Here is a 13,618-nt window from a genome sequence, read left to right on the forward strand (position 1 = left end):
CCCTAGGGCACACGCCGGCGCCGGGTGCAAGGACATCCCAGTCCCCTGGCGTGCCCCCGGATGCGCGGCCCCGCCCCCGGGCACCCGGCGCATGAGTGGCCCCCACCTCCCAGGTACCCGACGCATGAATGGCCCCACCTCCTGGGCGCCCAGGAGCCTCTAAAGGTTGGGGACCACTGCCCTAGCCCTTGTGCCGTAGGACAATGTTTCTCAACCAGTGGTACGAGTACCCTGAGGTATTCCCCTACTCATACCCTGGTCATCTGAAGAAGTGGGCTGTGCACCATCTACATGTTTTGTTAGTCTATAAAGTGCTACCAGACTATTTATTGTTGTTTTTCTGTAATAGACTAACTGGACTACCCCCTGAAGCTCTTTAGGGGTTAGGTACATCAGCACAACTGAAATTTGGGGGAAACTGAATTTTTGTTTTGAGTTTTACAGAGTTTTATTCATTTTGTACTTTTTACACCCAAAAATGTCATCGCCCGCCCAGCTACGATTAAGTTGTTTAAATGAATGTGTTGCAACAGAAGAAAAAAACGGTGTGTCTGAAAACTGTAGGGACTGAGGGTAATTATAATTTTTTTATTTAAAAAAAGGCTGAGGAACACTGCCGTAGGACATTTCCCTTTTTGCTTTCACTTGGGGCTAGCAGAAGCAGCATTTCCAAACACACACACTCCTGTGCCATTTGCACACTTCCCGCCCGCCCGCTCGCTCGCTTTCCATCTGTCCCTGCTATCAGCTCCGGGAAGAGAAGGGGGGGGGGCGCTGGGTTTATCAACAGCGCCGTGGCCAGCTGTTCCTTATCTAGAGCCAGCCCCCAGGGAGCAGCCGGATGCCGGGGGGAGCGCTCGCGGGCTGGGCGGTGCGCGCGTGCGAGCCCTCCCGGGAGCACAGAGCAGCAGCCGGGCCGTGCGGGAGTGCTGCCGGCTACCTGGGCCGGGGCACCACGTGAGCGCCACATCAGCGGGGCTCCTCAGGCTGGAAAGTCACCCAAAGGAAGCGGGCTCCGAGCCAGTCGCCGCTGGGGGAGGCCGCGGGCGAGTCCACCCTTTCCCGCCGGTGCATCAGTCCCCTGGCGGGGCGGAGCCGCTTTGCAGCCGAGCGACCCCAGCCCGCAAGCGCCGCTTCAGCCCGGCGCCCTCCCGGCCGGGGCGCGGGGCCAGCTCTGTCTGCGGCGCCGGGCGCTGCAGGGCGGCGGCGGAAGATGCTGCAGTCCCTGGCCGGCTGCTCCTGCGTGCGGCTGGTGGAGCGGCACCGCTCGGCCTGGTGCTTCGCCTTCCTGGTGCTGGGCTACCTGCTCTACCTGGTCTTCGGCGCCGTGGTCTTCTCCTCGGTGGAGCTGCCCTACGAGGACCTGCTGCGCCAGGAGCTGCGCAAGCTGAAGCGGCGCTTCCTGGAGGAGCACGAGTGCCTGTCGGAGCACCAGCTGGAGCAGTTCCTGCAGCGGGTGCTGGAGGCCAGCAACTACGGCGTGTCCGTGCTCGGCAACGCCTCGGGCAACTGGAACTGGGACTTCACCTCCGCGCTCTTCTTCGCCAGCACCGTGCTCTCCACCACGGGTAAGGGCCCCTCCGCGTGCATCTCCGGGCCCCGCGCCCCAGGGCTTCTCCATCCCCTCCGCACGCCTGGACTGCTCTGGCTTCCACCCCCTCACCTCCCCGCCCCGCCCCCAGGGGCTGCCCCTTCTTCCGCATCAGGGCCTCTGTCCCCTCTGCAGCCACCTCTCAATCTCCGTGTAGTCAGGGAGCATCCACCTGGGGCCTCCCTCTGGCTCCTTCCTGCTCCCACAGGCGCCTTTCCCTTAGCCCCACACAAGGCCACACATCCCTGCCCTAACCTCACTTCATTCCCCTCCTGTTTGCCCCATAGATCCTCTCCAGGCCTTCTGTTCTCCTCTTTTGCGTTCAGCACCTCTCAATCCTGGAAAAGGTGCACAGAATCCCAGGGAGAAGAGCCCCCTAGGTCCCTTTCTTTCCTTCCTTTCTTCCCATTGGGAGGTAAGGGCAAGAGAGTTAAAGACACCCCCTTGCCTGCCAGGTCCAATCTTCTCAGTAAGAGAACTTAAGTGGCAGCCAAAGGGGACAGAGTTTGCTTTGATGGAGATCTTTTTATTGTTGCAGAAACTGGAAGAGTTTTATTCAAACTGCTGTTTTTTGTCAAGAACAGAGGCAGTTGCCCTGGGTTGTAGAAAGGGTTGCTGGGTTTGCCAGGAGGAGAATAGTTGGCAACATTTGCAAAAGTACCTGTTTGTACTGCTTTGCATTCTTGGTTTATATCTGATATCAGTTGTTCCTGGGGGGAGGGGGAACCAGTGCTGAGGAGTGCAGCCATCCTGGCCTTTTCTGTAGCGTTCAGTGGGGTTAGTTGGATGGAGAAAGGGGGTGCTGATATAGAAGTAGTAGTGCTTCTCAATGTTACATAAATCAAGATAGGCCAGCACTAATAAGATAATTTAGGTAATACCATTGGCCATGATTCTGTTTCTAGCAACATGTGTATATAACCATAGTATCTCCACTGGTGTATGACTTGATGGTAACTGAAAACTTCAGGGGTCTGATTTCATCATAGTGTTCTGCTGGTTTGTTGCCATTGAAATCAAGGAGGTCATGCTGGTGTAATATTAGAGTAATGCTGTGGTGAATCAGGACCCAGGTTCTGTCATCCTGATCTCACATGGTGTATAAAGTCACCTAGTGAGGACAAGTGGATATTAGATTTCTTTTCACAGTGGAAAAAACAGTTGCTTATCCTGTGTACCTGGAAAAAGAGCACATCCATAACTAATTCAGCACATGCTTGTACTTTGGGTACTCTTGACTTTCATATTTAGGTAGTGCCAACATTGTGGTGTTCACTTATTTATTTAAAATAAACTGTGCCATAATAGCGGCTCCAAGAAGTTCACTATGCAATTAGGATTTGAACCATCTACCTACTTGTGGTGCAAATATGCTAATTTTTTTTTTTTTTTTTAGCTTATTCGTGCCCCAGGTTCTGAGCTATGTTGAAATGGTGCTTGGTGCAGCTCAGGATGAAGGAATTAAGTGTGGCTATTCTCCCCTTCGCAGCCCCTGGAATCTGGGACTGGCCACAGGTCTTTCCCACAAATTTTTAATTTCTGCTCACCTGCCCATAGGTCTACGGGTCCATTCTGGTAGATGGATATAGCCAGAGTGAAGTGGTGCCCTGGAAATGCTTCTAGTGTGAGGGGGTCTCATAAAGTTCATGTGTGACTCTACACCCATAGAAACCCCCTGTTTAAGGAGAAATGAAGTGTACATCGATGCAGGGATAAAAGACCCACCTCATAGCCATGGCTGACTTTGGTCAGGTGACAGATTTGGGTTCATGGGGTCCCTAGACTTGGGCTCTGGCCCATGCCCAAACATCCACAAAATAATTAGCAGTCCCACACCCTGAGACAGTTAACCCATGCCTCCCATGAGGTTTTATCCCCTTGTAGATAGACCGCTGTGTAGTTGGTTAACCCAGTGATGAGAATTTATGCTGAATAGAATTTATGCTGCCAACACATTTCCTTATTCATGTTACTGTAACATTTTAAAAGTGAAACATCTTTAAAAGGCAACTTGTTTTTCATGATATGGGCCAGGTATTAAAGGTATTTAGGTCCAAAAAATGCAGATGAACTCCTATACACGTGCTTCCCATTGTAATCAAAGAGATTTAGATTCCTAGGTGCTTTGAAAATCCAAATAGGTGCCTATCTACATCTTCAGGCATCTGAATACCTTTTAAAATCTGGCCCAGTGCCCTTACTTTGGCTTTTGTGTGTGTATTTTTTTTGCATTTCTTTCAGTTTGAACAATGAAAATCAATGAAGTAATTATTCATTTTTAAGTAGTCCGTTTCAATTTTAAATTCCTGGTGTAGTATGTTGAGCCCTACAGCACTACAGGAGAATGTGGTGTTGCTTATAAACAGATACTTTCATTGGGATTTTTAAGAAGTGGAAATAGTTTTTTAGTTTTGTAAAATCTTGCTTTTACAAAATTTAAGTTGACTGTTCCTTTTAATTTAAAGGAAAATATAAATATGTGGGCTAGGAGTGTCAAACTATGATGATTTGAATGGCCAAGTTTCATGTAAACATTGAAACAATGTCCTCTTTCATAAGTGAAATGCTTTTGAAACCTCCCTTAAAATTGAGAACTCTTCCATTAAATGAGTGAGTCTTGGCAGTATTTTGGTACTCTTAGAAAAGATGCTAGAGTGGTAATAAGCTATTCCCTTTTCTGTTACATTAATCAGCCAGTAATGAGGATGATATTTATCAGTGTATCTACCAGGAATGACTTTGATATTTACTGTCATATTAGAATGCATTGCCTGTTTTTAAAAGTTTATGGTAAAAATGGACAAATTATGCACTTTGTTATACTATAAAAACATACATATTAAACAAAGTATTCACTACAGAGGTTCAGGCTTGTCTTTGCTTACCTATGGTAATCTTTGTTGGGATAATGGGAAATGAAAGTGAAATGTTTGGCATATATGCAGCTAAACACTTTTATAGAAAGTCTTTAAGTGACAAACAGCATAAGTGCAGTAACAAGATCCATGATTTCTAAGATGCTAAGTGACGACCCGGAATTATAATTTTAGTAATTTAATACACTGAACCTCTAGCTTTTCAGTAATTGTAAATTTGTCATGTACACTGAAGAGTTATAAGCTCAAGTACTTAATTATGTGGGCCTTTTGCTGCTACACTACAATGCAATATCTTCATTCTTAATCTGTGAAACTAAGTGTTCTTATCTATTAGAGTTTATTAAAACTATGGTGAGCATTTAAGAGCTATTTTTATCTTCAAATTTATCTTGTCATAAAGTATTTAGATTATGGAAAAGATACATTTTTATATCAGATCCAATATACTTTTAAATTTCTTTATAAAATAAAAATGTTAATCCATAAAATTGTAATATGGTTCTTAAGAATTTTGGTAAATTTCACAGATTACAGAGAAGGGTTGCCAACCCTCCAGGATTGGCCTGTAGTGTCCAGAAATTAAAGATTAATCTTTAAAGGTTGTCATTTGATGAGTCTCCAGGAATAGATCTGACCAAATTGGTAACCCAAGGCCCTCAAAGGTGAATATATGTGCAGTCAACCCGTATATTAATTATTTGAAAGCCTTCTTTTTAATGACTTTTAAAAATGTAGTCTGCTGCAGTCCAAAAAGTGTATAGGTCCAAAACCTAAACACCAGCAATATTTTCTCTATATGTTTGGAATTATGGTGAATCCATCACTGTAATAAGGAGAATTGTACTTCTTCCAGTGAGCAGAATCCAATCCACAGGGCTTTGGATGGAATCTTGAATTGAGGGGAAATTAAAACATTTTTCTGTTAATGTTTTAAAACATTAATCAGTCTTATTACTTTAGTTTGCAGTACAGGCAGTCCCCGAATTACGCAGATCCGACTTATGTCAGATCCGCAGTTATGAACAGGGCTTTTCTCACCCCGGAGGACACGGACGGTGGGACCGCCCAGACGCGCCGTGGTCCCGCTGCCTGCGACCTCCGGGGCGAGAAAAGCTGCTCCGCATCTCCCTAGTCTACGTAAATAGGGTATCAGTTTCCTGGGTTCAAAGTCTACTGGGCTTGTTGCATAGCTTTAAACTAAGTAGAAAGAAGATAGAGGGGAAACTTTTTAATCCAACCCCCTTCTTCCCCTATCCCCCCCAAAAAGTATCGGGTATGTCCATTCACTTGAACAATATGGAGATGAAAATAAAAAGGCAACTAAAAAGAATTGTTTAGAATATGTGCTTATCTATAAATGCAAGGAGTATATGGAATAAGCAAAGTAAGGCAAAATATTACTTGAAAACAATTTAAATTGGCTAGATATGTGCATTATTACAGGATTAAAAACTCAAACACACAAGGGATAATCACAAAAGGCAAAGAAATTACTTGAGTGCTGCTGGGACTGGCTTTAGGGTTTTTTTTTTAAGTAATTTTATTCCTTCATGTACAATTTCAACAGATACACAGAATCAAATATGAACAGACTACATACAAAAGAAACTCCCTTACTAAGTACCTATAACATACACTCATGTATTATTTTTCAGTAGCTTATTTTAAATAGTTCATTAGAAACTCTAGAGCTATGGACTACTTATGAATCTGGCTCAGAAGGGCTTGGTGTTGGGCAGGATCCTAGCTGCCACAAATGGACCTATTGATGACCGCAATGGCTCTGCTTGCAGTGCTGTGCCTAGAGGTGGTTGTTTTGTAGGATCAAGCCCATAATGTGTAAGTCAAAATTTAATTGTAAACATATGCTTACTCGAAGAAAAAATTGTCCTGGATATTGTCACTGCCAAGGTAATGCATGTTGCACATCTAGTTGTGCAGTTCTGTGCCATCCCTTTATTGTGCATGAGCAATGGGAAAGTCTTTGAGAGGAAATGGCAGGGGAAAGGTAGGAAGAGTTTTGAAGAGGTAGTTACCTCTATTTATATAGAACCTGAACTAATAGGTATGGGGGAGCCTACAGGTTGACTTATCATTGATCCAACAAGTTAAGAGTCAGAACCCACTTTGTGATGTGCCCTAGCATGGGACATACCTGATGTGAGAATGTCTGAGAGCATTTTCAGGGAATGGGACAATAAGCCTATTCTGACTTTTTTTTATTTTTTTATTTTTTTTAAAACTATGAACAAGGACACAGGTTTCATTTTCCAGTTAGCCATTGGGGATGGGAGGCACCTAGTTTCTTTTCAGTATCTCACCTTAATGAAGCTTTAAGAAGACATTTTCCAAAGTAGGATAATATTAGGTTATCTTCATTTAGAATAATAAGATGGAGGATTGCAGAAGGTTCAGCAGGAACTTGAGTGCTTTTCTAATGCAGTTGCACGTATTTGTACTGGGCTGGAGAGGAGACTTACTCTGGTCTATCCAGATCTCAAATGCAATAATGACGTGAGTGAGTTGCTATACCTCCAGAACATGTCTGAACCTGGCAGATTGACCTTTTCAATATGATGGGTATGTACCAGAACGTCTGCTGGAGTTTCTTTTATTAGCTCTAATTTGAGGATTGGGTAGGTAGGTATTGTATTGTGCTACATTTTAAAGCGTGATGCATAGAAACTGTGATGTGCTAACAAATTCTAGCTTGTTGAGTCCTGGATGAGTATGGGGATAGCAGTAGCTGATGCTAAGTGGTCAGACTCTGAATTGTTTGTTTGAGGAATGGGTCAAGCAGAGGTGCATTTCAATATGTGAGGCTTTTATTCAACTAAAACAAATGCTTTGGGTATGGTAGGCAAGTGATGCAACCAAGGATGGATATCTGATATAGGTCAAATTATATTTGACTCCCAAAAACAATTCTCCATTAGGCTACTTTTAATTAACATACTTAATTTGGATGGGAAGTTAAACAGTGCATTTAATTACAGAAGATATCAAGTTGAGAGTGTTAATAGCACCAGTGAAGATCAAGGAATAACACAAAGTGATGAGAAAAGATGAGCAATTTGAGATCAGACCGCTCTTTACCATGGTGATGCTTGTGGAGAGAAGATGAAGGAAAAAGAAAATGCCCTGCAGTTCAGCTTGTGGAGTTTCCCACTTGACATTCTATCAGGGGTTCCTTTCTTCATTTGTGTCTCTCCCAGTCTGCACCATCTCACCATCTCTTCATCACCTGAGAGTTGTCATTTAAAAAAATGTTCTTTTTCTTTCCCTAATTTGTATCCTCTGATCCTTGACACTTCAAAGCTTGGTATTGTGTTACTCTTGCTCTTTATCCCACTCATTTCCCGAAGTTGCTTGTATAGCTATAATGTGTTTATTTTTATTTACTTTCCAACAGTATTACATCCAGCTTTCTCTCTTTGCTCTGTTTTTATAGCCCTTGTGCAACTGCCTTTTGTTTCTCATGGCATTAAGTCCTTGCCATTTAGTGCAGTGTTCGAGTTCTTTCATGCTTCATTCCTTTCCTTAATTACCTTGTCACATTCCTTGTTCCACCATGATATACTTTTTCTACCTTAGTCAGCATTTTTGGAGTAGCTAGGTTGGGTGTCTTTATAATTCCCTCTGTGATATTACTACAGAATTTCTCCATATCTAGCTTATACTCTGCTCACCCACACATTCCTCACACATCTAAAGAACTTCCAATATGCTTTTCTTTGGGTTCCAAATGGGAGTCTTATTCTTGGCTTTATGTTCTTTTCCTTGGTACGTAATTAATGGCAGGAAATGGTCACTGCCTACTTCCGCCTGTCAGTGTATGATCTCCCAGCTGCATTTGCTTGCTATGTTACTAGAAGATATTCCCAAGTCGAGGCAAGAGGCATCTGACCTCATCATAGAACTTAGAATGTGCCTTATTTAATATTGCTAAATTATCATCACCGAACTCCTCTTGACGTCTTCCATTTGTACATCATCCCCACAAACCATTGTGACTGTTCAGATCAACACAGATAAATATTCAGCATGTAATATCTGCACTTTGTTTCAGTTTTATAGCCTCTAGTTTTTTTGCAGAGTTATAAACATTAAATCCTCTGAAATACACAGAGTTGTTTTGATTCAGTATCTCAGTAGCATTAGACTCAATATTTACCTTTTAACCTCTACTTCAAGATTGTTTAGATTCTCTTTAAGGAAGGTGCAGACATGCCCATCCTTTCCCATGTTTATGTATATTATATCCTAGGATTTTTATAGTCTTGTTTTTCTGTTAGCCTAATTATGTCAAGCTTTGTTTTCATGTTAATAATGTTGTTCTTTAATTCCTGCCCTTGTGTATAAAACTGTGTGTTATTAGTCACCCCCATTCTCTTACCTGTATACTTAGGAAAGTATGAAGTAGTTACTTTGATAGGTATTTTCAGCAGCTTTAACTGTAATTCTCATTATCTCTGTTTTCAGTCCTGTCTGAGGAGTAGAATTAGACTTCACTCTGAAATGCAATGAATCTCTTTTTAAAAAAAAATAAGTAGCACATCGTCATCTACACCCCAATGTCACTCACTCACTCCTTCCTTACCAATGGTTTGTTACTTGCTAATACCTGTCAGCATACTGGGTTTTCTTTTTCCCTGGGGGGGAGGGGAGACATGAGATGTTAGTGACTTTTGGACTTTTCTAGCTTGCTTTGCCTCAATACATCTTCAATATGCTGAGCTGTGTTCTAACTATGAGAAACATTTTTGTCCATTCCTCATATCTGAATAGTCCTCTTCACACTTGCCAAAACCTTAATTTTATTTTGCAGTTATTTGCTACATGACCAACTCTTTGGACACCTGCAGCAGGACCAAGTACCATCCCTGACAATTTTTGCCCCAAATCCCCTCCTCAAGGATTGAACTCACAACCCTGGGTTTAGCAGGCCAATGCTGAAACCACTAGCTATCCCTCCCCCCAAATCTTCAACAGAAGTTGGTTCAATAAAAGAGATTACCCATGTATTTTGTCACCCTAAAGTTACTCTACCGCCACCTCTTCTGTGAGTTACCATCTTGCATTTTGTGATGGGGTATTCCATATTCTTTATGGAAATATAAATACAACATAACTGGAATATGCTTTGTGCGAGATATTTCAAGTGAGATCACTGGAAAGGTTGTAGTCTACTGACTAGAATAATCCCATTTGTGTGCGTGTATCATTCCTGTATTTGAAATTACAATTATGACGTATAAACCTGTATTACTAATATAGACATGCTAAGTAAGGGCTATTAGAAATATTCAAGGAATTTAATGGCCCAGTACAGAGGACAGTGATCTGTGAATGGACTTGTTTTTCCTGTAAGTGTGGGAGGAGAAGCAATAGTGGCTCCTACCAAGACGTGGCCATGTCATCAGATGCTGTGATCCACCTTGGACATGTATTTTTCCACAAGAGCAGAGGGAAAGTTTAGATTGAAAACAAAGGATTCCCACCTTATGAAAACCTGTCTAAGGGTGGAGCGAGGCAATCCAGGTCATCACCTCTCCCTGCCTACCCCACCCAAGATGACTGCTGGGAACATCTAAGACTGAACTGGGGGAAGGATTGGGCCCAAGCTGGAAGTCTTTACAGTAAGAATGTTTAAATTTAGATTAATCAACTAATTGAATAGTCAATGCAGTTTACATCATCTATTTGATTAGTCGATAAGAGCACCTCTGCCTTTGAAATGTAGCAAGAGCCCTGCCTGAGTTCTTGCTACTTTTCAAAGGCAGAAGCGCCACCAGTTCCCCGCTGCATCCCTGCCTCCTCCGCTCCCCCCCCCCCCAGTTGGCCCTGATAGAGGTAGCAAGGTGAGGGGAAGCGACTAGTTGCATCACTATTCGCTTACATCCCTACCTGGTCTACACTCCAACTTTATGTTCTATAATTATGTTACTCAGGACAAATAAACAGTTACACCAACTTACTCCCTGGCATAGTGATGTTGATGGCAGACAAGCCCTTAATCTCTAGGACTCTTTTTGAACCATTTTGCAGTTATCTGGAGGTTGACATCACCTGTCTTAAAATCACTAGCGAAGGACATAAGTACTTTTTCCTATCCCTGCCTATCCATTTTCTGCTCCTTGCACTGGCTCTAAAGAATCTACCCTTTCCCCGCCTGCCTTGTTTGCACCCAGTCTTCTTCAGTGCTTTCCCTAGACACATTTTCTAGGACTTGTTTCAGTGTTTTATCATCATTTCAATCTGCCCCCTCCAGCCAAGTGCGGAATTTGCTCTGAGTCCCCCCCAAGCACTGCTCTGACCTCTCAAGTGACTCACTGGGAAAACTCCCCTGGAACAGAGAAGTTGAGCCCATTTTCTTTTAGGCTATGTCTCGACTGCAGGCTTCTTGCGCAAGAAACTTTTATCGGAAGAGATTTTCTGCAAAAACATCCTGTACAAGAACACATCTGCACGGCAAAAGCGCATTGAAAAAGCACACTTTTGCGAAAAGCACACTAGACTGCATGGATGCTCTCGAAAGTAAGCTCTGATTACTATGCACAGAATGGCTACCAGGGCACCTGTGCATTTTCCTCTTTCCCCTTTTTGCACAAAAAACCCTCTTCCCCATCCCCACACATCTTTTTGCAAATGAATTTTCGTAAAAAGGTGTTCTTCCTCGTAGAATGAAGAAATACCTACACCAGAAAACCCCCTCTGTTCGTTTGATTTTTTTTTAAATTATTTTATTTTTTTATTTTTTTGCGCACAAAAACACGCTTGAGGTGTGGACGCTCCGAGTATTTTCTGAAAAACAGCTGTTTATTCTAAAAAAAAAAAAAAAAAACCTCTGTAGTGTAGACAGCCTTCGTTGGCCAGATTTTCACAAGAGGGGGGGTAGTTGAATGTAGCAATGGCGAAAATAAAAAAGACTTTGAGATAATAGTCATCTGTAAGTTCAGGCAAGAGTGCAGAGCTGGTGAAGGTAATCAACGTACGGATAGAGAAATCCTGTCATGGACTAGAGAGAGACCACTATCTAGACCATCCTGGACAGATATGCCTAGGTGCTTTTTTTCTTTTCTGAACATCTTATTGCCAGAAAGTCATTGAGAAACTGCAGGGAATTTTGAGAAAAGCAATGAAAATGATTAAACAATACAATCTGGAAGGATTGTATTATAAGAAAACATTAAAAAGTGTTCCTGTAGTTCCAGGGGCCAATGTAGTACACTACAAATTATTTGGTCCCCCATAAACCCATATAATAAAGCCCTGAATTGAAGTACTAAGGCTTAAAAGAGAATTTATGTAAATCAATGGGGGGAAATGGAAATTTTAGTAAAAGCAAACCTTTCAGTTGCTTTTCACTGCTGGTAAATTTAAATTTAATGTAAACCAAGTGTTTTATGTTTTATCCCACAGACAACATAATCTGTGATTGGAATCTCTGGGGAGTTTAGATCGTTATAGCTAAAAGAGACTCCCATATTTTTCCATTAATACAGTATGAAGTGATGACAAAAGTCAATTGCATTTTCTAGCTCATACCAAAATAGATGTGTGAAAATCAATTTTCCATGTGTTGCTTATTGAACTAAAATATAAAAACTCCTTTTGATGGTCTAAATATTGTATTTTTATACATGTAAGAAATAAAATTCCTCTACCATTTGGTCTCTAGCCTAAAATAAACTGTTTGTATTCTCTATGAAGAGAGACTGGTTAAGCATTTAAAAAAAAATCCAAATAAAGCCCAATTTTTTAAAAAAAATCTCTCCTAGTATACACTTGAATACATTGGTTCATTTGTAAATGTCCATCAATTCAATACGTCAAATGAGTATTGGCTTATGAGCTGAGGTGTTGGGTTTTTTTTTTTTTTGCTTTGTTTTTCAGGAGGTTATAAGGCATGTCACCTTCTAAAATTATTCATAATATTTTTATCTGACCCTTTTTCACAGACTCTGTGCCATCAGTCTCCAAGAATTCTTTAATCTATTGTCATCACAATTGGTCACCTCTGACTTCAGATAACTGAGATGCTACAGTACAACTGTGCCCCTTTTCCCCAATTGTGTTTTGTTAGTCTTTAAAGTGCTGGCAGACTATTTGTTGTGTTTTTAAGTTTATCATTTAATACAGAAATTTAAAATGTGATGACTGACAAGAGAAGTGTGCTTGACTTTGAACAGGTATTTTGTGTCCAACTTTTTGATTAACAGTGGTTGGTTACTTAGCATCTACAGGAGGTATAATTTGTTAGAGGCTATTTTAAAAAAAAAAAAAAAAAAAAAAAAGCAAAACAGAGGGCCACGTGCTTTTCTCTGCTAAGATTACTTTGCAACCTATCTACCCTAAAGGAGCAGCTCATGACTTCCTTAGCATGAGGGTATCGCTTAATTTCACACTAGTCCTTCTAAACATCCTCAGTACAGGGGGAGGGGAATTGGTGGTTTTGGTTTTTATTATGTCTGTTTGGAGGAGGCAAATCTGGAACATGGTACTTAAGCAACCTGAGAAACCAGGGACCAGTGTGCTGGCCCTGTGATTAGATGAGGAATATAAATGGGTTCAAGCTACCCCGTTCACCTTCTTCACTTATATATCCCAAGCATGAGTTAAGGGCAGCTGAGGATGTGCCCCTTGGAAGTGGTATGTATGTATAAGGAGGCAGAATCATGCAAGTGCGTTTTTAAAAAAATTCCATGTTAATGAAGGCTAATCAGGGTAACCAAGATGGGACTGGGGTTTCAGGAGAAATAGAGCAGGAACAAGTGATAATTTAAAACCATTAAGTCATCAGGCCCAGATGGTATACATCCAATAGTTCTAAGGAGCTTAAGTACAAACAAAAAATACAGTCTCTCTAAAACCAGCCACTGTTCCAGAATATTGGAGGGGAGCAATTTTTAAAAAGGGTTCTAAGGATGATCTGGGGAATTTATGCAACAGTGATGATGTCATGATCTTTCAGGTGTTTGAGTGAAACAATAATGAATCAAATAGAACAAACTGGTTTAGATTTTCGGAGGGCCTCTGGAAAGGTCGCTCAGAAGAGGCTTCTATCAAAACTAAGGAGTCATGGGAGAAGAGGGAGCTAAGTTTGCTTAGGTGAGCAGTGTGGTGACCACTTGCAGATGAGTCAAAG

The 13,618-nt window shown here is 42.0% G+C and overlaps 1 protein-coding gene and 1 long non-coding RNA gene across 2 annotated transcripts in view; one reads left to right on the forward strand and one right to left on the reverse strand.

Moving 5' to 3' along the window:
- The first annotated feature begins 526 nt into the window (after positions 1-526).
- Positions 527-13,618, forward strand: part of KCNK1 (potassium two pore domain channel subfamily K member 1) — a 51,554-nt gene continuing 38,462 nt past the window's right edge. The window contains exon 1 of the mRNA XM_006122047.4: positions 527-1,568. Coding sequence (XP_006122109.2) covers positions 1,214-1,568 — 355 coding nt within the window. The 5' untranslated portion in view covers positions 527-1,213. The remainder of the gene's footprint in view (positions 1,569-13,618) is intronic.
- Positions 8,865-13,618, reverse strand: part of LOC142827973 (uncharacterized) — a 147,814-nt gene continuing 143,060 nt past the window's right edge. Inside the window, exon 4 of the long non-coding RNA XR_012902808.1 lies at positions 8,865-8,983. This is a non-coding gene — a long non-coding RNA (uncharacterized LOC142827973). The remainder of the gene's footprint in view (positions 8,984-13,618) is intronic.

This window comes from Pelodiscus sinensis, chromosome 3 (assembly GCF_049634645.1).
Source record: "Pelodiscus sinensis isolate JC-2024 chromosome 3, ASM4963464v1, whole genome shotgun sequence".
Lineage (NCBI taxonomy): Eukaryota > Metazoa > Chordata > Testudines > Trionychidae > Pelodiscus > Pelodiscus sinensis.